The sequence below is a fragment of the Garra rufa genome, chromosome 15 (assembly GCF_049309525.1).
Source record: "Garra rufa chromosome 15, GarRuf1.0, whole genome shotgun sequence".
Lineage (NCBI taxonomy): Eukaryota > Metazoa > Chordata > Actinopteri > Cypriniformes > Cyprinidae > Garra > Garra rufa.
Window position 1 is genome coordinate 26326353 of NC_133375.1, and position 23828 is coordinate 26350180.

At 38.5% G+C, this 23828-nt stretch overlaps 1 protein-coding gene across 4 annotated transcripts in view; it reads left to right on the forward strand.

Moving 5' to 3' along the window:
- Positions 1–23722, forward strand: part of iqsec2a (IQ motif and Sec7 domain ArfGEF 2a) — a 104662-nt gene extending 80940 nt beyond the window's left edge. For 3 of the 4 annotated variants that reach the window (XM_073819264.1, XM_073819265.1, XM_073819266.1), the window contains exons 2-15: positions 1609–1894; positions 3920–4120; positions 4258–4434; positions 6689–7734; positions 11821–11982; positions 12158–12280; positions 12366–12532; positions 12641–12780; positions 13249–13374; positions 15607–15706; positions 16288–16449; positions 16596–16787; positions 17779–17828; positions 19387–23722. In XM_073819264.1, coding sequence (XP_073675365.1) covers positions 1609–1894; positions 3920–4120; positions 4258–4434; positions 6689–7734; positions 11821–11982; positions 12158–12280; positions 12366–12532; positions 12641–12780; positions 13249–13374; positions 15607–15706; positions 16288–16449; positions 16596–16787; positions 17779–17828; positions 19387–20595 — 4141 coding nt within the window. In that variant the 3' untranslated portion in view covers positions 20596–23722. The remainder of the gene's footprint in view (positions 1–1608; positions 1895–3919; positions 4121–4257; positions 4435–6688; positions 7735–11820; positions 11983–12157; positions 12281–12365; positions 12533–12640; positions 12781–13248; positions 13375–15606; positions 15707–16287; positions 16450–16595; positions 16788–17778; positions 17829–19386) is intronic. The other variant, XM_073819267.1, reaches the window with a different exon arrangement.
- Positions 23723–23828: the final 106 nt, after the last annotated feature.

Sequence of the window (23828 nt, forward strand, 5' to 3'; positions counted from 1 at the left end):
CTATAGGCTATGCCTAATGTAAAAATAACAATTAACTTACACAAAGTTTAAATACAAAACTGAAAAGAAGTAAACATTGTGGAACCAGATAAATAAGAAACGCGTGTTTATAAGAAACGTTTATTGGCACAGCAAATAAGAAAGCTTGGAGACACGGCATACACATTGTTGTCAAATAAAATAAATAAATTACAAGTTAAGTTTAAATAAAAGTAAAAATCAGCAAACACTGTGGAACCAATTAAATAAGAAACAATATCACCTTAAAGGAACACTCCACTTTTTTTGGAAATAGGCTCATTCTCCAACACCCCCCGAGTTAATAAGTTGAGTTTTACCATTTTGAAATCCGGCCATATTACGACAACAAACTTCCTTGGCTATTACGCCGGAATGGAAGTGTAGTTCCTAATCTTATCAGCCTAGAAACTCACAGCTTTGCATTTCCACTGGTCTTAGTACACGATATAACTACAGAAGAGTCAAGTTTTAAATACAACAAATATGGAAACTCGTTGATCATTTTTGAACGCGATGCTATTGGTCTAATAGGATTCAATGATCTATGCTAAGCTATGCTAAAAGTGATATCGCCAGAACAGGAGAACGGCTGAATGGATTTCAAAACTGTAAAAATCAACATATTAACTCGGGGGGGGAGCTGGAGAATGAGCCTATTTCCAAAAAAAGTGGAGTGTTCCTTTAAATAAATGGCAATGTCAAAATGTCAAAATCCAAAATATTGCCGAACAAGCGCTTTTGCATTTCATTTTAAAACTAAATCATTCGCTGTCCTCTTGTCTTTTTCACCTCTCTGTCCTTGTCAGACAGGTCGACTCACTCTCCTTGTGATAAATGTGTTACAAACCTGAAAAGCACTATTTTATTTGTGTCTTTACTCTATTGTATTTATTTGTGCTGTTGCTTGTTAGTTTATTTGCTCTCATTTTCTTTATTTTTAATTTGACAGTATAGTGACTTTAAAACCGTGATACAAACTGAACTGTAAGTTGAACCATTGCATCCCTTATTTTTAAAGCAAAGAGAAAAAATGTGTTTTTTTTCTAGTAATGCTGACAAGAGGAAGTGAGTCATCACAGTACAGTACACCTGCTTTAGGGAGAGAGGGATACTGAAGTCCGACTTACCTCTGTACACCTTTTCATTCTTTTTTGTGTTTCTCTCTGACTCTCTTTCTCTCTGAGTCACTGTCGAATGACTCAGTTCTCATAATTTTTGATGCCTGGCTTGTTTCGTTGACAGTATGCCACACATGGCACTGTTTTTCCCTTCCATCTCTCTCTCTCTGCCTTTTTCTCCATGCATCATGTCCTCTCTCTGTTTCTCTTTCACACTCCCTCCATCTTCTCTTGTTCCTCCCTCGTTCTCCTGTATTCCGGCCAGATGGCTGAGTCCTGACTGGGCTGCATATGGGCATTTGAAATGCTAATGTTGGTTAGTGTGCTAATATGTTTGTCTACACTGATCCGTTTCATTGCCAAGATTACAGACTTGTTTTAGTCTCAACTTGTCAACAGATAAGACCTTTTGTGGCAGTTGTTGACCTGGAGCTCATTCTCTATTTCTGTCTGTCTTGTTTCCTCTCAGTGTGGAGGGAGATCCTCATTGCCCGGACACGGCTAGCTTTTCCGACAGCACCTGTAGTCAGGGCCCATACCTGGGCAACTCGGAGCGCTACGGGAACATCCGAAACATTCCCGGCCCTCAGGGGCCTCCTGTTGCCCCTTCGAGCCCAGCGACCCTGGCCTGGGCGCAACGGACCCGCAACCAGCCCGCCAGCCTGGCACTCCGCAAGCAAGAGGAAGAAGAGAGCAAGCGCTGTAAAGCGCTCTCTGACAGCTATGAGCTCTCCACGGACCTGCAGGACAAGAAGGTGTGGATCTGTGTTCCTCAACAAACATATAATCCTTAAAGTCTTTGTGCTTGATTCTTAATACTGTTTGTTGTTACCTGGATGATCTACAGCTGTTTTTCATGAGTTGTTCATGAGTCCCATGTGTGTCCTGAACAGGTCCCACAAATTCTTTAATTTTCCAGCATTTTTGCATATTTGAACCATTTCCAACAATGACTGTATGATTTTCAGATCCATCATTTCACACTGAGGACAACTGAGAGACTCTTACGCAACTAATACAATAATAATACAACTCTCTGATGCTCCAGAAGGAAGCGCAATGCATTAAGAGCCTGGAGGTGGAAAACTTTTGAAATGTGAAGATCAGGGTAAATTTAACTTATTTTGTCTTCTGGGAAACATGTAAGTATCTTCTGTAGCTTCTGAAGTGCAGAACTAAATGAAAAAAAAAAAGATATTTAGGAAAAATGTATACCACTTCATTCTGTTCAAAAGTTTTCACCCCCGGCTCTTAATGCATTGTTTTTCCTTCTGGAGTATCAGTGAGCATTTGAACCTTTTGTTATTGTTGCATATGAATCTCTCAGTTGTCCATCAGTGTGTAAAGATGGATCTCACAAGTCTCTCAAATCATACATTCATTGTTGAAAAGGTTTCAAATATGCAAAAGATGCTGGAAAACCACGGATTTTGTATAACCTGAAGGATTTTTCTAAAGACAAGACAAACAAGTGAATCATGAACCAAAAAAAGTTCTAGATCATCCAGGTAAGAACACTGCATTAAGTATCAAGTTTATGTAAACATTTAAACGAGGTATTTTTTATAAATTCAACTATTATCTTCTTTTGTGGACTATATATAAATTCATTTTATGTGAAATATCTTATTCAGATCAGTACTGAAGTATAGTATAGTATTTTAAATGTTCCCTCTTTTTATGGTCAAATAATTCATATTTTGCGGATACTGCAAAGTGTATGTAAAATTTTGACCACAACTGTAGATAGTGTGAAAATTATTTTCTTTCGAGACAGACGGATGCTGATTATGACCATTACAAAAATGCTGTAAAGAAAATCATGGTGTCATCTCCAAAAAGCAGTAATACTATGTTTTAATATCATTAATGAAGGGAAATCTTCAGTTTGTCAAACACCGTTTACTTTTCTGATGTGTTTTGGGCTTAATTAATGTTTATTCTAATTCTCAGCGGCACAAACAGCCCATAGGAACTAGGGATGCACCGATCCGTATCGGCCGATCACTTGCGCGTTTTGTCAGTAAAGCCGGTTCTGTAATCAGCGGTAAATGCCATCAGGTGCGTGATTTCACGTTGAGCCGTATATACTACACACAGCCGTTGTTTACCGACGAGCTGCGCAAATCAATGTTCATTATCAGTGTGAATGTGCGCAGCTCGTCAGTGAACAACGGCTGTGTGTAGTATATACGGCTCAACGTGAAATCACGCACCTGATGGCATTTACCGCTGATTACAGAACCGGCTTTACTGACAAAACACGCAAGCATGATCGGCCGATTCAGATTGGTGCATCCCTAATAGGAACATCTACTTATCACAAAGTGTTTGTGTTTTAAAGTGCATGGAGGCCATTTTACAGACTTTAAACTACAGTCACTCCTCGAATGTACATAATGGCCTCCGGTCATGCTGATGTGAAGCCAAAACTCCATCATCTCACATAATGAACGATGGGATTGCAGTTATGAGACAGAGTGCTGTTATGCTTTCATATTAATATCCACTCATTGAGGAGTGACAGAGACTTATGAAAATAATCTAACACTCCAACATCTATAGAATTACTGCTAATATCTTTTTTCTTTTAATAATAATTGAGAAAGACTGCATTTAAGTCATTTCCTAGATTCTTTGTGTTTCAGGTTTGATGAGTAAAGCATGTGGACAGATTATAAATTACTTTTGAAGAACAGTGCACCACTTCTTTCTCTCTCTTTCTCTCTTTCTGTTCTCTTTTCATGCTCTCATTCTCTGTCCATTTTACTTTGTATCAGGTGGAGATGCTGGAGAGGAAGTATGGAGGTTACTTCCTGAGCAGACGAGCGGCTCGCACGATACAGACGGCGTTCCGGCAGTATCGCATGAATAAGAACTTTCAACGGCTGCGCAGTTCTGCCTCTGAAAGCCGAATGACTCGCCGGATCATCCTGTCGAACATGCGTTCGCAGTACTCGTTTGACGAGCGACAGCCACAGGCAATATAACAGTATAATGGTTAAAACCTGCACAAAGTAGAAAACTCAGCTTGATTGTGAGATGTTAATTCTGTTTTGTGTGTTGTTTTCATTACAATTTCCATAAATTCCCATTTTTAATATTCGCAATTCTTTAGGTTCAGCCCCAGACTCCCCAGCAGCAGCAAGGTCGATATACCAGCCATCACACTTCGACTCTGAGCTCAGCTAGCCAGACAGGAACAACAAACACACAGCAGGACACTGATTCACCCGCACACTGTCCTTCAGACAGAGAGGAGTACTCGCATGCAGATGATGCCTTCAACAAACAGGTGACAGATGTGTGAAATACTAAGAAAATTAACCCTTAGATTAAAAGTTATGTTAAAGGGCTAGCTCACCCAAAAATTTTAATACTGTCAATAATTATTCACCCTCATGTCGTTCCAAACCCATAAGACCTTCACTGATCTGCATCGTGGTACTTTCGTAAACGTGACGTAAAAGACTGAAACTGAAGAGAAGAAATTGTTGAATAAAATTGTGATATTTGTTTTCATTTGTGCACAAAGTATTCTGGTAGCTTCATAAAATTACGGTTCAACCACTGATGTCACATGGATTATTTTAACAATGTCCTTAGTACCTTTCTGGGCCTTGAACGTGGTAGTTGCATTGCTGTTTATGCAGGGTCAGAAAGCTCTCGTTTTTTTTTTTTTTTTTATTAAAACCATCTTAATTTGTGTTCCAAAGATAAAGGTCTTATGGGTTTGGAATGATTTGAGGTTGAGTAATTAATGACAGAAATGTTTATTTTTGGGTGAACTGTCCCTTTAAAGATTTAGATATAAGTTCATTTCAATACAAGTCAGATATATACAGTTGGGATAGAATAGATTTAGACTGCTTTAGAATTGGTATAAAATTGTTTATGTTTATTTTGACACAAATGTTGTGGTCTTAAAGTTGACAAATCTGGACGAATGTAACTCAGGCATCATTTCCCTCATATCATTTCTAAATGACAAGCCACAGCATTACACTAAAGGAACGTTTGGTGACTTGTCAGTTAGCAGACATTTTTTTCCAAAGCATCTTACTGCAGACACATTGTCCCTGGAGACTTGAAAGCCTTTTTAAACAGGCACAGTGGTCATTAGCAGACTCAGGAAAAAAATCTGGGCTTTTTTCATATTTTATGCACTAATTTGAATGAATTTTATTATTGTAAAATGGCTGCTAATAAGATCAGATAGAACATCACTGATATTTAAACTTCTGATACTGATATGCTGTCAATTTTTGTCTGTTAATTAAAATCAAACACTGAAAACTATTGTCAGTCATTTTAAATACTAAAAGCAAGTGTAGGCAATAGATTTGTCTCAATACCAAAATTTTGACTTTGATACGGTACCCAACTAAAATATCTTTTGACCAATGCTACAATAAAAACATAGAACAACAGGAAAAGTAATTCAATAATAGATTATCCAAATGGAGGTTATAGTTTTTATATATATATATATATATATATATATATATATATATATATATATATAATATAAAATCACATGCCAGAGGCACTACACAGGACTATGGTGAGCAACTATTTTATTTTTATTTATCCATTTAAATTGTCTTTGTTTCTATTTTTAAGGTTTTAATTTTTCTAGACTCTATTTTAATGGTTACATTTAACATTTACATAAATTCTGGTAAATATTCCTTAAATATTGTCTTAATAATATTATTTTTAGTAGTAGTAGCACTATCATTACATTTAGGTAATATTTCTGTCAAGTTAAGTTTCTAAAAGACTGTACTGCTGAAAATTCAGCTCTGCCATCACAGGAATAAATTACATTTTTAAAGGAATCAAAATAGAAAAGAGTATTTTAAACTGTAAAAATATTTCACTATATTACTGTGTTTTTATCATATAAATGCAGACTTGGACTTGGAGTTTAGGAGACTCATAAAAACATTAAAGGGGACATTGGATGCCCATTTTTCTCAAGTTTGTATGATCCTTCAGGGTCTTCATGTAATGTCTGCAACATACTTTGGTTAAACATTTTTAATGGTCATGTAAAACAATACTCAAAAACTGCTCCGTTCACAACGACCCGTTTCGGTGCATGACTCTTTAAATGATAATTGAATTTTCGTGTATTTGGTGACACGTTACCTATAAAAACAAAACTAATCCACGGTGTCCTCAGTGGCTCTGATGTCGGGAGAAAATTAAAACTTTTTACTTTCACTTGTACATTCAACTACAAAACACCTACATTGCTTACGAGACATTATTGTCGCTACATTGGCTCGAGCGCAAAGAAAATGAGACAGTCTGTCAGCGGTCATGGGCAGGGCCTGCTCAGAAAATCAAAACAGCTTGATAATTGTGACTATTTAGGTTTTTTGGAGATTAAAAAAGAGGTATCCACACATTGCTAAGACACATTTGTATGCAAACACCATGTAAAAGTGAATTTTGCATCCGATGTCCCCTTTAAAAATCTTCCAGACCCCAAACTTTTAAACAGGATTGTGAACGTCTTGTGTGCTTCCTTCATCTCTCAGGTAACATCTCTGGCTGACTCTATGGACGACACTCTGACGTGTCAGTCCAGCCGAGGGGACTCTCAGGACGATGGTGGGGGAGGTGGAGAGGAGAGCGAGGATTTTGTGTGGAGCAACAAACCTACCTTGCGTAGGGGGGTCATGGGGGAGCAAGAACGTCTGGGGGTCATGCACGAGGACAGCACAGCTACCTCGTACAGCGACGTCACGCTTTATATGGACGATGGCATGCCGTGTTCTCCACTATCCATCGAGCGAGTTCCCTCCAGCACGGACACAGAATACTGGGGCGTCAGCAGTGGGGTCGGAGGACGCGAAGACAGTAGGGATACAGAGGGCGGCGGGAGCAATAACAGCCGGCGTAGCACGCCATGCACCGAATGCCGAGATTTTCGGTTGCGGGGCTCACACCTACCCGTTCTTACCATAGAGCCGCCCAGTGACAGCTCTGTTGACATGAGTGACCGTTCAGATCGAGGCTCCCTCAGCAGGCAGCTGCTTTACGAACAGGAGCCAACGGCGGGTGGTTCGCCTCAAGGGACTCTCAAACACAACCCCGTCCCTCGCACACCCAATCCATGTGCAGCACAGGGTCAGACGCGACCACCGGGTCGCCCCATTCCATCCCCTCTTCCAACACATGTACCACACCACACAATGATGCACCACCATCACCCACACCTTCACCATCCGCTGCACCACCACCCTTTGCCACACATCCATCACCCCTACCCGGACCCTACGTCTCCCTCACCCACTCAGCCTCCGCTCACGCCACTTTCTTCCTCGTCCTCTGCGCCACTGCCCGCTACTGGCCTGGAGCACTCGGATGGGGACAACGACTCCCTGAACTCCACCACCAACTCCAATGAGACCATCAACTGCAGCTCAGGCTCTTCGTCTAGGGACAGTCTAAGGGAACCGTTGCCTCCTCTAGGAAAACAGACCTATCAGAGGGAGAGCAGGCATAGCTGGGACTCGCCCGCCTTCAACAACGACGTGGTGCAAAGACGGCAGTACCGCATTGGACTGAACCTTTTCAACAAGTAAGATATTTTCACCACAATAGGATTGACATTGTGCTGTTTCATTTGAAATTTTAAATGGTGACAGCAGTTTCCTGAAGTCTAATTTAAACTAAATTTTAATTTAAAGCAATATTTTTTATCAAAAAAAAATATTTAAAATAAAATATTATCAAGAATGTTCAGTTTTCCACAAATAAACATTCTTAAAGGAGAAGTTCACTTCCAGAGCAAAATTTAACAGATAATTTATTCACCCCCTTGTCATCAAAGATGTTCATGTCTTTATTTCTTCAGTCGTAAAGGAATTATGTTTTTTGAGGAAAACATTTTAAGATTTCTCTCCATATAGTGGACTCCATAGTGTCTGTGAGTTTGAACTTCCAAAATGCAGTTTAAATGCAGCTTCATAGGGCTCTAAATGATTCCAGCCAATGATAAAGGTTCTTATCTAGTGAAACAAAATTGACAATTTATATACTTTTTAACCTCAAATGCTCATCTTGTCTAGCTCTGTGTGAACTCTGTGTATTCCGGTTCAAGACAGTTAGGGAATGTCGAAAACTCCCATCTCATTTTCTCCTCCAACTTCAGAATCATCCTACATCGCTGCAGAAGTACCAACCCAATGTTTACAAAGTGAACGGGCAAAGATGATCAAACGCCCTTTACAAAAAAAGGTAAAACAGCGATGTAGCAATGTAGGATGTATGAAGAAAATGAGATGTGAGTTTTTCGACCTGCCCTAACTGTCATAAGCCGGAATACACAGAGCTGACGCAGAGCTAAACAAGACAAGCATTTGAGGTTAAAAAGTATGTCAATTGTCAACATTTTTGTTTTTTAGAAATAACTGACCGCAAGATGCGTCCATACGGACCGTGAAAGCTTTTGACATATTTAAATAAAAAAAATTCCAAACGCTAATTTCTAATAAATAAATTTATATCAAGCACACCAGGGTCAGCGTTTGGGTGCAATCTTACATCATGAGAACAGAGATCGGCGCATTGCGTACAGACAGGTGTAGCTTTCACTGTTATTCAGCTACGCAATATGTTAAAGTTAAAGTGAAAGTAAAAACAGCGACTTGCACATTCTCTCAGAGACAATGATAGACGAATATACTTAATATGCTGATATTAATTTACTTGCCTAATATTTCTCTTGTGCGCCGAACACAGTGGGGAAAAAATAAAAAGAACGTATTTTGTGTAGGCTAAGGGTTGTTTTTGAAAGTCTGTGTTTAAAATAATTAATTTTCATTGATGACTGCAGTATTATTAGGGGTTAAGAAAGTCTTAATTATGATTTCAGGTTGTCTTAAATGTGGGGACTAAAAGGCAAGAATTACGATGAAACTTCATAAGGCTATCCATTGAATAAATATGAGCGCTGCACGTTTCAAAGTCAACTGCGGCGCTGCTTTGTGTACCATTCTGATAGCGCCTCCTGCTGGAATAGAATGATCTGCCATTTTTAATCAGCTCGTACCAATCTTCTGTTGTCAAAAAGACCAATGTGAAAATCAGTCCTAGTTTTAGGCAGCAAACACGTAGAGTTGTAAATGTGAACTGATGGATCGACAAGATCATGTGTTATATAAATTTTATCAATTAAGGCAGTAAAATATGTATATGTTAATTAATATAATACTTGATTGACAATAATTGTTTAAAATAATATACGAATTGATACTTTTGACTCTTGAAGGCTGGAATGTGAAGTTTATAATTTAAGAAATCTTTTTTGTTTTGTGAAACCTGCATCTGAATTGTAAATCATGCTTTTTACAGTCATTTTAATTAATTATTTATTTATTTATTTTTTGTTCAGGTCTTTAAAAAGGTATTTAAATGTCTAGAATTTAAGCTAAAATATACTGCAGAAACTCTGGTCTCGCAAAAAAACAGAAATAGTTTTTTATATATAATTGTCCGGACCTCGGCTGGTGAGCAGGGTTTATTACTGGACCTCGAGCCGTTTTAGTTGAAGACCCCTGGTTTAGAGCATAAAAATGCTGTATTTGAACTGCATTTTGGAGGTTCAAACTCCGGGGCACCATAGAAGTCCACTATATGGAAAGAAATTCTGAAATGTTTTCATCAAAAAACGAAATTTGGGAACCAATATGTCCAGTACCAGTCCCGGACTTCTGGGGCCCAAAGCAAAACTTATTCAGGGGGCCCCAACCCCTTAATCTGTTCTTTCAGAGCAGTTTATTTTGTTTTTTTGACTAACATTACATGACAGAGACAGCAGGCTTATTATGCTGCTGTCGCTTTAAGACCAAATGCACAGATCTAATACTGACAAACACTGAATAACTTTTCCAGCTGTTTATGTTCACATAAGACATTAGGGCTTGGCTGATTATCGGCCAAGCCGATTTCAGCATTTTTATAGTTATCAGTAATTTGCCGATAAAATAATTTAAAAGCATTTAAAAAAGGTTTTGGTTAGATACCTTGTTATTCTTAATTTTGACATTAATTTTCATTTTTACACCAGACATATATATCGGTTCAAAATATCGGTTATCGGTCTACTTGATCTGTAATAATCGGTATCTGCATCAGCTCTGAAAAACACATATCTGTCGACCCCTATAGACATAGTTGACTGCATTTAACTGTAAGACTCAGCAAGATGGACGTTTTGAAATATTTTTTATGTTTATTAGAACATGTAAGAGCACACTCAAAGTAGCCTGTATTTGTATGTTTTGCATCTCGGTCTTTGCAGCTAAATGTGCTTTTAACACACGTCCGGCAGGAGAAAATATATTTTGACTGTCACATTACACGATATGACCGATTTGGACATGTGAAGGGTAATAGACAAAATCTAAAATCAAAAACAAATCTAAAATTCTATTAATCGCTACTTTGTGTTGTAGGAATGACCAACCCTGAATATGTCTCTCATAAATTCATATAAGCATTTATCTAAAATTTTGATGTTTTGATGTGAAAAGTGTATGTATTTATTTATTGACTAATCTATCTACAGATATCTCCTCCATATGGTTTATCACACCTGTCGTATTTCTCTTTTACGTCCTACATTTTATTGAAGAGATGACAAGCCCAGGGTGATTTCTCTGAACGTCTTTTCTGACTTCATGCCTGTGCTAAAGATCACAGACGATTTATAGTAGTACGGTTATATTTTAACACATTACTCCTATTATAAATCATGGAGAATTGATAATGAAAAGTAACTGTAACATTTTATGATGCAAGATTGATGTTTTATAAATCTTTCAGTACCTTGGGAACTTTGAGCAGGGTGCTTTGAAATCTAATTCTGATGAGGAAATGGAACTGTAAGCAGTTAAATGGATTTTAAGATCAAATGGCAGAGATCAATAAAAGACAATGCAATCAAACCAAAGACAGATGTGAACTTAAAAGAGTAGTTCACTTTCAGAACAAAAATGTACAGATAATGTACTCACCCCCTTGTCATCCAAGATGTTCATGTCTTTCTTTCTTCAGTCGTAAAGAAATTACATTTTTTGAGGAAAACATTTCAGGATTTCTCTCCATATAATGGACTTCTATGGTGCCTCCAAGTTTGGACTTCCAAAATGCAGTTTAAATGTAGCTTTAAAGGGCTCTAAATGATCCCAGCCAAGGAAGGGTCTTATCTAGTGAAACGATTATTTTCTAAAAACATTTACAATTTATATACTTTTTAATCTCTACACAGAGCTAGACAAGACGAGCATTTGAGGTTAAAAAGTATGTAATTTTTATTTTTATTTTTTTGCTAAATAAGACCCTTCTTTCCTCGGCTGCGATCATTTAGAGCCATTTAAAGCTGCACATGGGGAGAAATCCTGAAATGTTTTCCTCAAAAAACATAATTTTTTTACAACTGAAGAAAGAAAGACATGAACATCTTGGATGACAAGGGGTAAGTACATTATCTGAAAATTTTTGTTCTGAAAGTGAACTACTCCTTTAAGTCAGATTGGATAAACCAGGGAGTTGTTGCTACTGTATGTCTTTTTTGTTTTTATTTCAGTTGATTATGGTTTAACTGAAATGAATCACATTCTCTTTTATCCTCACTCTCCCTCTTTCTCTCTCCGTCTTCCAGGAAACCAGAGAAGGGTATCCAGTATTTGATAGAGAGGGGTTTTGTATCAGACACACCTGTTGGCATTGCACGTTTCATCCTGGAGAGGAAAGGCCTAAGCAGACAGATGATCGGGGAGTTTCTGGGAAACCGACAGAAGCAGTTCAACAAGGATGTGTTGGAGTTAGTAATGATGTTTTTCCTGTCTTCCAACCCCAGACTGTATCAAAGCATCCATATGCTGTTCACACCAGCCTGGAGGCAAAAAAAAAACAGAACCCAGACACTGGCTAACAAATCAACAAAAACATGTTGGCAGATGAATTTAGCGATCTTTCTTTCTGTGTTTCTTTCTCAGCTGTGTGTTGGATGAGATGGATTTCTCAGGCATGGATCTGGATGACGCCCTGAGGAAGTTTCAGGCTCAGATTAAGGTTCAGGGGGAAGCCCAAAAGGTGGAAAGACTGGTAGAGGCTTTCAGGTAGGCTTTGCTCTCATCTCACTCTGTGCTCTTTTATCTGCATTTCATAGCTCCACATGATTATCAACATCTTTCTTTCTCACAGTCAAAGATACTGCGTGTGCAACCCTGCGCTCATCCGCCAGTTTCAGAACCCAGACACTATCTTCATCCTGGCATTTGCCATCATCCTCCTCAACACAGACATGTATAGTCCTAACGTCAAAGCTGAGAGGAAGATGAAGCTGGAGGATTTTATCAAGAACCTTAGAGGTAATCCAGTCCAGAATGCCTTCAGCTAAATCAGATTGATTATTGGTTTCCAATTAAAGACAATACAGCAGTTTTCACCTTCTGTTTCTTGTTCGTTCTCATTGGCAGGTGTGGATAATGGACAGGATATCCCTAGGGATATGTTAGTGGGCATCTACCAGCGCATTCAGAAATGGGAACTCAGGACAAACGATGACCACGTGTCTCAAGTGCAGGCTGTAGAAAGAGTCATCGTGGGCAAGAAGCCTGTGAGTCAAACCATGTGTTTCACTCATGCATGTCATACTTGTAGTTAAAAGGAAATTAGATCTTCAGTTTGTTTATTTGTGTGGTTTAGTGTGAGACAAACCAGGTTGTATTTTGATATGCTGTGTGTGTGTGTGTGTGTGTGTGTGTGTGTGTGTGTACCTGGTATTCATCACGTTGTGGGGACCAAATGTCCCCACAAGGATAGGAATACCAGTAGATTTTGACCTTGTGGGGACATTTCTCAGGTCCCCATGAGGAAACAGGCTTATAAATCATGCACAATGAGTTTTTTTGATGAAGTAAAAGTGTGCACAATCTCCTGTGAGGGCTAGGTTTAGGTGTAGGGTAGGTGTAGGGCCATAGAAAGTACGGTTTGTACAGTATAAAAACCATTACGCCTATGGAATGTCCCCATAAAACATGTAAACCCAACATGTGTGTGTGTGTGCGTGTGTGTGTGTGTGCAGGTGCTTTCTCTGCCACATCGCAGACTAGTGTGCTGTTGTCAGCTGTATGAAGTCCCTGACCCCAATCGACCCCAGCGAAGTGGAGTTCACCAGCGTGAGGTCTTTCTCTTTAATGACCTGCTAGTGGTGAGTCTTCACTAAGCGCATATTGGCCTAATTACTGTCAGAAGACAGAGTAGAGGAAAAATACTCACTTGGGTTTAGAGTCATGTGCACTTACAATAATTCTATAATAGTACAATATTTGCACTGGCAAATGTATACAATCTAAATGCTGGGTTAGATATGGACAGACCCAACGATTGGGTTGTTTTGACCCAGCAGTTCATTTAAATGTTTAACCCAACCTTCTGGGTAGTTTATTTTAACTCAACTATTGTTTAAAAATGACTATATTTCTTGTTTTAAATAACCTCAAAATAGGTTGAATAGCAACATTTATTAATATGTTCAATAAATGAACATGTATTAATAAGTTGATTAAATACAAATTAAATAATAAACATTTTTTTAATTGCTTATTGATAAATGTCCACTTTTTGATTATTATGCCTCTAGTAATTAGGTGTCAGATTTTTAATTTCCGAACTATTTTGGGTTCCTTTTAAGCCAGTCATATAGTCATTTTTAAACAATAGTTGAGTTGGAAAACTACCCCAAAGGTTGGGTTAACCAACCCAGTCACTGGGTTTATCCATATTTAACCCAATTTGGGTTGTTTTAAACCCAGCATTTAGCAGTTCAGCATTCAGCATTTCTTACAGTGTAAGAAATTTATAGGCCTTTTGTTGTTCATTAAAAAAAATCTCTAAAAACATATTATATGTTTACATTATATATAACATATATACTGTATAGTACAGTTTCAGACTTTAACTGTATATCAAGATTTTTATTTATAAATAAATATATATATATATATATATATATATATAGCAGAAAGTCAAAGTTACGAAAATTAATTTGTAGCAATTACAAAATTACAGTTATAATATTTTAGGCTATTGCACATGCAAATGGCCTGGATATTGAGAGCACCGGGAGAAATTTTAAAGTCTCAGCTTTCAAATTCTGTCAGTCTTATAGCGAAATACAAACAATATGTCTTATAATAATGTGTTTTTCACTCTCTTTAATGTGGCGTGACAAGATCGCTGTATTTGCTCAATCAATCATCTTTCCGATTACAATAATGAGACATTCGCTTCATTAAATTAGGCTATACTGTTTTTTTTTTCATGTCTTCTGATGTATTATACCATAAATAAAACAGCTTGTGAATAGTCACTTAACATTATATACCTCAGAAAAGATAACAGTATAATAAGTATGTTAATGAGTTGAAGTCCACTTCAACCTTTAGAACGTTTTTGTTGTTGTTTTTAATTAAATACATGTGAGGAATGAAAGGTTGGACATTTTTGCAGAGTAGGTGGTGGAATTTTAACAAAGAAAACAGTTTAATTTAATAAATTGATTCACAGGAATACAGCGATCTGTCATGCCACGCCACATTAAAGAGCTTAAAAAACACATTATTGTAAGACACTTTGTATTTCGCTATAAAACTGATCTTGAAAGCTGAGACTTTTTTGAGAGTTTTCTATTAAAAATACCAAAAGCACAAAGCTTATTGCTATTATTAGGGGGCTGGCGCACTACAAATAATGAATGTAATCGAAGACATGAAATATTATTTTTAAGCATACTGTCCCTGCGAGTATGACACATGGTATGATTTCTGCTAATAATCCCACATATATTCAAATTCAAATCAATTCCGGTGGCCTGGCAACTTCTCCCAGTGCTCCTAATCCAGGCCATTTGCATGTGCAATATAGGCTGTACTCTCAAAATATTATAACTTTAATTTCTACTATTTAATTCTCGAAACATTTAGACTTTATTCTCGTAATTTTGACTTTATTATCATAATTTCGACTTCATTCTCTAAATATTTAGACTATATTCTGAAAATATTATTTATTCTTTAATCTCGTAATTTTAGATATTTCTATTTTTTTAACATGGCACTAAAATGCCATTGTAGATATTTATACATATTATTATTATTATTATTATTATTACTACCACAGCTACTACTATTAATAATAAATGTATCTATTATTGAAGATATGAAGAATGAGTAGGTTTCTAAACTTAGACACCTATTAATACAGTTTTTTTTATTATTCATAATTTAGAAAGCAAGTCATTAATAATAAAGTCATCAAAACTTTTAAGTAGCACAAATGGAAATATGGAAATAATGGATTGACGGACATTCAGTCATGTGTCTAAGCATTTTTTTGTTAAGAGTAGGTATATGTATAATGATCATAACATTCCCGCCTTCAGGTAACAAAGATCTTTCAGAAGAAGAAGACGTCTGTGACGTACAGTTTCAGACAGTCTTTTCCCCTGGTGGAGATGCAGGTTCATATGTTCCAGAACTCCTGTAAGTATATTCATCCCTCCATCTGTCTGACCATCTGTCCCTCCTTCTTTATTTATACTATCACTCCATTCCAGCTCGTTTACACACTCTGCTCTCATCCTCTCATCATTCCATCTCATCTCTGTGCTCTCTCATTACCCTTTCCTTGCTTTCATGTAGGTGGTGTTTTGGTTTCTTAGCAGTATATGAAGGAGAAAAAATGTCTGTTTAAAAAAAAAAATAAGATGTCTATCTAAATCCTCACCCTCTATTGTGGCTGTTCCGTTAATTGGGAACGTCTGTGGAATGTCTGTTTTCTATTTATCTCAATCAGTATTTGTTTTGCACTTGTTTTCCATTAAGAAAATCTATGCAAATCGTTAAAAGAAAATAAACAAGCTTTCTACACAATTATATTTAGAATTGAATACATCTTTCCTACTCCTTTGGCATGCTGAAGTACAATACTTGTGTGTTTTGGTGGATTTTGTCAGAATGAGAGATCTATAACTAATTACATGAGGCGAAGCACATCCCTCTGTATCTGGGTCTCTCTCTAATTGACTGCATTTACCCTCTGTCTCTGTCCCTCTCTCTCTCAGACTATCCTCACGGTATCAGACTGACATCAGCGATGCTCGGCAGTGAGCGTAAGGTCCTGATTGTGTTCAATGCGCCGAGCCAGCAGGACCGAACGCGCTTCACCAGTGACCTGCGTGAGAGTGTCGCTGAAGTTCAAGATATGGAGAAATACCGTGTAGAGTGTAAGAAAGCCTTTAATGTTACCTCTTGTTTCATGCATGGCAGATCAAAACCATGAGGTTCTGAAATTTGCTGTGTATCTGAGGGTTTTTGTTTACTATGGTAAGAGTTTTTGCCAGCATTAACTCCTGTTTTTTGTTCTTCATAGCTGAACTAGAGAAGCAGAAAGGCGTGATGCGTCCAGGGCTCCTGAGCGGAGAGGGGGGCGGGGTTGGCGGAATGAAGACTGAAGCTGTGAACGGCACTCTGGGTAGGCCCAGTCTGGATGACACATACACAGCAGGGGAGGGGCTTAAACGAACAGCACTTAGCTCCTCACTGAGAGACCTCTCTGAGACAGGTACAACACACATTCACACAAACAAAATTTAAACTACAACTGTCAGTTTAATGTATTCTTTTAATGCAATGAATATGCACAACAATGCAATAACATTTAGTGGATTTTAATTATGGATGCTTTGTGGTTTTCTGTGGCCTGTGGGTCACCGACAGACTTACATTGTAAATCAATTTGATTTCTTAAGGGAATTTTTTCTGTTCATTGCTTTTCTTGTTTGTTTTTTTATTTTACAAATATGGACGTTAATCAATTGGATTCATTACAAAGAAATTAGTGTATTTTTATAAACTCTTGGCAGCCCTAATTTAATTTTGTTTTTGGCTTGTCTCCATTGGGGGAAATATTTATAAATCCACCATAGTTTGATCATCATAGGCCTTTTGGCACAATTTTGAAGTGCTCAACTTCTATAAAGAAGTACAATTTGACAGACACTGCCCTCTAATGGCGTATTATGTCCTTGCGTAAGACTTTTTAAACAAGTGTCTGGAATTGCATAATCATGTTTTTTGCAGTGATTAGTATGTACACTGTCACAGTATGCAACATTTCTGTGTGCACATAATGTACAGATACTTTACAGATACAGATACATTTGTTAAGATGTGCAGTATATAAAGCAGCAGAATGCATGAAATACTGTATCCCACAATACATGATCATGACTATGACCTTCTAAGTAATATCTGCCAAATGTTTTTTTCTCACTTAGTGTTTGATCAGGCTGCTGAGTGTTAACATATTTTACACAAAATTATCTAAAACTACAAAATATAAATGTAAAGTGGTCATGTGACAAACACTGCCGTTTTAAATCATCTCTGAACACAGCCAATGTCGAGTTCAGTGATGTGCCGCTGAGTTTTTGTCAGTAGACATTTGTTCATTGTAAATCGATCATCCTGGGCCAAACACCCAGTATGAGATATTAGAAAATGTTTTCTCCATGACCTTTGAGCCTGAACTTGCTGTGCTTGGTTGGGTACAGGAAAGCGAGGCCGTAGAAACAGTGTTGGCTCTTTGGATAGTACTATTGAAGTAAGTTAGGCGAATCTGCTAATTTTTTGTAATAATTTTGTGTTTCAGCTTACTTAAATGCATGAGACTTCTGTGTTTAACGACCACGGCTTTGCATTAATTTTTGACTGTTGTGATGAAGTTCGGCATGTTTTAATCCATATTGTGTAAAAAACGTAACTGGTGTTTGCTTTGCATGCAGCATTTCTAATAGGCTATGCCTGGTGCAGTTGCTAATAACTAATGCATTGCTTTGGTAAAATAATGGCCCCAATCAGTGTCTGAGGGCTGTTTGTGTTTCAGAAGTTTAGATGCATGTTTAAATGCATGTAAAATGAGTTGAGCTTGGGTGACTGATTTGTGGCTTGTAAAAGTGAAACTGTCATTTTTTGTTAGGTTGGGTTGTCAATGTGTTGGACATATGTGTATGGTGGTGTTACACATTTTGTGTACAGTTGAGGTAAAAATTTTACATACACCTTTCAGAATTTGCTAAATGTTATTTATTTTACCAAAATAATAGGGATCATACAAAATATATGTTATGTTTTATTTAGTACTGACCTGTATTTCACATACAAGGCATTTACATATAGTCCACAAGAGAAAATAGTTGAATTTATACAAATTACTCAAAAAGTTCAAAAGTTTACAAACACTTCACGCTTAATACTTTGCTGCCTGAATGATCCACAGCTGTTTTTTTGTTAAGTGGTATTTGTTCATGATTCCCTTGTTTGTCCTCAACAGTTAAACTGCCCACTGTTCTTCAGAAAAATCTTTTAGGTCCCACAAATTATTTGGTTTTTCAGCATTTTTGTGTATTTGAACTATTTCCAACAATGACTATGATTTTGAGATCCATCTTTTTACACTAAGGACAACTGATGGACTATTATGCAACTATATGCTGAAAAAAAAACAAATAATTTGTGGGACCTGAAGGATTTTTCTGAAGAATAGAAGGCAGTTTAAGTGTTTAGGACAAACAAGGGACTCATGAACAACTATCACTAAAAAAAACACATACTGTAGTATGTGCATAGTTCAGATAACAACACATTATTAAGAATCAAGAGTATGTTAACTTTTGAATTCTACTTTTTTCTTATGTAGACTATATGTAAACGTCTTTTATGTGAAATATCTTATTCAGGTCAGTAATAAATAAATAAATAATTTGCATTTTGTATGATCCCTCTTATATTGGTCAAATAATTAACATTTTGCAGATTTTGCAACGCGTATGTAAACCTTTGACCTCTATAAATGATAAATTCTCTTCTCATTTTCAAAATCAATATTCTTTTTACACTGTACATTATGATGGCTAATTGAAAAAATAGTATAGAATTTTAATAGAGAACATTTATTACTTATAACATGAAAATCATTATCTTGTAAATTCTAATGAATTTTAATATCAGTATGTATCCCTGAGGTGTAACTTGCATTATTTATTTGAAAAATGTAACTGGGGAATACCAGCCACTGGTAACTCATTAGTTCTAACACTGTCCATCTACTCAGATTTCCAGTGTAATGACTGTCTGGCTTTGTGTGTTTGTGCACACTGTAGGGATCCATCATTAACAGCCCTCAGCCGCATCAACGCTTGCCCATGGGGGGCGCCGTTCCTGCCTGCTATGGGTTGGAAGACTACCGGCCTCACCGCCCCATCCTGAGCCCCGGAGTAGGGGTGGGGGGTGGGCCGGGGCAACTTCACAACGCCGTAGGCAATATGGGGGGGATACCTGGCATCAACGATCGAGGTGGGGGGCCGGGGAGCAGTTCTGGAGGGAGCAATTCCGGTTCCTTCCTGGGCTCCCTGTTTGGGAGCAAGCGCGCCAAACCCCCTGCTCCCCTTATTCCCCCCGGGCCACATTACCCAGCCCCCGTGCCACCTCCTACTACAGGAGGGCCACCGCCTCCGTCCCCCTCCGCCCTCAGCCAGTCAGACCCCGGTGGGCCGTCCAAGATCCAAGCGCTGCACGCTCAGTACTGTCACAACAATTTTGGCCAGCCTCCACCCCCCTATCACCATCATCATCGGTACCACATGCAGGCCGTCGCCCCTGGGCATCCACCCGTTATCCATCATACCCTACAACGAGGGTCCCTCCCACGGCGCGGGCCGCCTGTTCCTTCACACGCCCAGCTCCAGCAGCAACTATCCCACCATGCTATGCAGCAAGGCCGCTACGTCAATATGACCTGCACCCCTCCACCTCTGTCCCCGCATTCTCCAAATTCCCCCATCGCCCCTTTCACCTTCTACCACATGCATCCCAATCCCATACGCCACGTACGGGTGCCCGGTCCTACCGGCAAGCTTCCTCTCACCCTGTCTCATTCTCAGCCCCACCCTCACGCCCACTCCCACGTTCACTCTCATATCCACAACCATCCCGTCCACGCCCACGCCCACGCCCACAGCCCACACCCTTTGCTGGATCACTCCGGCCATCCAACTCACTTTGTTTTCTCCCCACCCCCTCAGGCGCCATCCGCCATCACCGCCCGCCACATACCCCAGGGCACCGCCCACTACATCCCGCAGTATCCGCCCCTCTCCTCCATCCCACCTCCTCCGCCACATTCCCCGTTACCTCCTCCTTCGTCTCCACATACCCCCCTCACCCCTCTTACCCCGCTCTCCCCGCTGGCCCCACAGCTCCCAGGACCAATGGGGGTGCAGTCGGGCGGAGGAGGAGGCGGGGCCAGCAACAGCAGCACGGTCGGCAGCTCCAAATCCAAACCTATCAACCGCATCAGCACGGTGGTGTGAGGGTGAGCCGCGGCAGAGGGCGCAGGGTCCCAACGCGGAGGAGCCGAAGCCCAGGCAAGAGGAAGCACACCATACTAAGACTCTGTTACTTCCATATCCGCTTCCCTCACGTGTAGAGTGGGAATCCTGGGAGGCTACATGCTCATTGCTAGCCTGAACGGCGCTTGCTGTTGGCCGCCATTCAAAACAAAGGCTGTGTAACAGCATCAAATCTCCGACTGATGGAGACAATGGTGAAGCAGGTGAAGTGTATTTTAAGAGTTTGAGTTGAATTTGACAAGCATCGCTGCCAAAGGAAAAGGTTAAAAGGGAGAAAGGGGGTGCCAATTTAAGTCGGACTGATGATCTGGAGTTTAAGAGACCAAGTTTGGCCGTACAGAAGTCAGAAGAGGACACTGGTGAACTCTTTAATCACTCAACATGGAGACTGGACAGACAAGTGCAAAATATAAAAGCAACTGAACTTTTTCATTCGTAGTCTTTTCGGTTTTCACGTGTCTCAGATGACAATCATTTCAGGGTCAGTCAGAAAATGTTTGCTTGATACATTCCTCAAAATTGTCAAACGTGTTCCTCAGAGTGTAAGAAGGGCCAGCATGCACTTAGGGTGATGCCAAACTCTGCGTTTTAATTATTTTAAGAGACACTTTTATTTTGCCTTGCGAACAGGATAGGAACTGCTGAGAAAACTTATATCACCATATAGTAAAAAAAAAAAAAAAAGAATGTTATATTTTATTTTTTTGTTTTTGTCTTGAAGAGGCTGGGCATCCGGTTTGCAATAAGTCAGCCATAACAGTAAAAAAAGACTTGTTTGAAGACCTCAGTGAAGTCATGATGTCATTTGCGCCAAACAGAATGTGTAGAAAGAGATTGTTTCTTAGATGTTTTGTTGTACACAACAGATACAACATACAAAAAAGATAGCAACCAATAATCAGGATCATAGATCATAGATCAGCGCCTCCTCTGTTTATTTCCTGCCACCTGTTACCTCAACATCTCTCTTTTTGTTTTTAGCGTTACCACTATTATTTTTAGCTAGTCTACTTAATCTCACCTGACCAACAAAACATTTATATTTGTCAATTCATTGCATAACCTTAGTGCCTACTGTAAAGGTTCGTCATTAGAGGTTTGGGATCAGTGTGACACACGTATATATTTTCTCTGGATGACCTGTTGGAGGAGCAGGGTGTTTGTTTAGAGCGTCATTGAAATTTTAAAGTGGTTTGGTTTTGTACAGCTTCGGCGGTCAAAATGTGTTACAGATATCTTAAATATTTAGAAGTAACTGAATTTTAAAAAGAACTTCTGGATATGGGTGATTTTAATGGGTGACTTTATTACTATTATGATGTCAAATACTACTGATATAATTCTTGCTATTTTTGGTGTAAAAGCTACTAATATAATACATGGATATGTTTTAGCAGAGTGCCGTGCTGAGTGTTTTCTAAGAGCTTTTTTTTTAGACAGACCAACTGGATAGGTTTTTTTTTGTGTGTACATTTAATGTTTAGCAAACTAATTGGACTGCTAATTTCAGGTAATTGTTTTGCAGCAAGTTTGTAAAACTATATTATCCACAAAAAAGCTGTATGATCTGTGTAAATCTCGTCGTTGCCAGAAGCCATACACACTTGAGCAACTCGCTCTTTTAATATTGTGAATTTACGCTGAGTTGCATGTCCAATGTCAGTGACCTTTTATTTTTTTATATGAAAGTGTGTTTAGGGGACTTGCATTCACACACGCGCACACTCGTTCACACTGAGAAGCTGTAAAAGCATCTTTAAATGTGAAGATCTTGCTGAAAGTTTCTGGTTTTGCACATACACAAGTTAAAGATCATCAGTGCCTAGGATCCAAAGCTCCAATATCATCTGCGTCCCTCCAAACAGTCCCTTACTTCCCCTTCGACAACCAAAACGGGCCGTTCTCTCTCCATTAAGCCGAATCATTCACAGTATTGCATTAGTGATGTGTTAGTGTTGAGGAGTTATTTTTATACTTACAAAATTATAACATTTTTTAAAAATCCTACACGGATGAAAACGTCTTAAATAAGAATATTTCTCTCTGCTGCTAGGCCCAGCCGTTTATCTTTTATTTATTTTTCATTTGTTTCTTTGCCTATATAATTTTTGTTTAGTCAAACTAGTACTTCAATCCAGTACTTCAAATCTGCTAACATTAACCATAACTGGAAACCTTAAAGCCCTTATAGACACACAGGACCTCCATGTCCCTGTTCATAAGATGTGGCGTGATCTGAATTTAGAGGGCCGTTCACTACATTTCACATTTTTCTCCTATGGGCGGTTTTGCTTCTCTCTAACTCTAACGCTTTGCTCTTGTGCTTGTATTAAAAGTCCTGAGTGCTGGGGCATGCTGAGCTCAAACGCAAATAAAGCAGAGATGTATGATGTTGAAAAAATTCAAAATAAAAAATCCAGTAGTTTTTGAGATGCGTGTTCTGGTTTCTGGACACGCCAATGTCTTGCGCCACCGTGCCCCGTGTTGCATGTCTGCACTTAGCTGAATGATGCTGTATAAACCTGAATGTATATATTAGTTGATATAAATATGCCATATTTACTCTGCACTGGACTGGGGAATCATTATCTGGCTGGGAACGGGAACATGAACCATTGTTTACATTTTAAGGACCTGGGGATGGGGGGTGGGGGGCTTGGAACGAATTGTAATTGTAAAATTGTATCAGTATGTGTGTGTGTGTAAGAGCAGTTCCTATATTTAAAATTAATTGTATGAAGTTTTATTTGTATATATGTATGAGGTTTCAATGCAGAATTAATTCAGAGAAATTACGTGATAATTTATTGCTCTCATTCTATAAAACATGTTCTTGCTGTTGGAAAGTTGTTTTTTATATCTTTTTGGATGTGTGTTCCTCTGTTTTGGTGTGTTGTGTGCAGCCAAGTATGAAAGCAGGCTAATGACAGATTTATATTAAGCATACAAAATTGTTTTATTTGTCTAAAATGTTATAATTTATATGGTCTCAGTAATGCATTGAAATAACCACTCAAGAACGAATGCACATTACACATTGTATAATTAGGACTATTGATATCAATTAACAGGTACCATATGAGTATAACTGTAGATCTACATTTTTATCTAACACCAAGACAGAAATGGCAAATGATGCTTGATTAAGTCCTGTGGTCACATACATTTGTATACTGAGAAATGGAAGTTCTCCA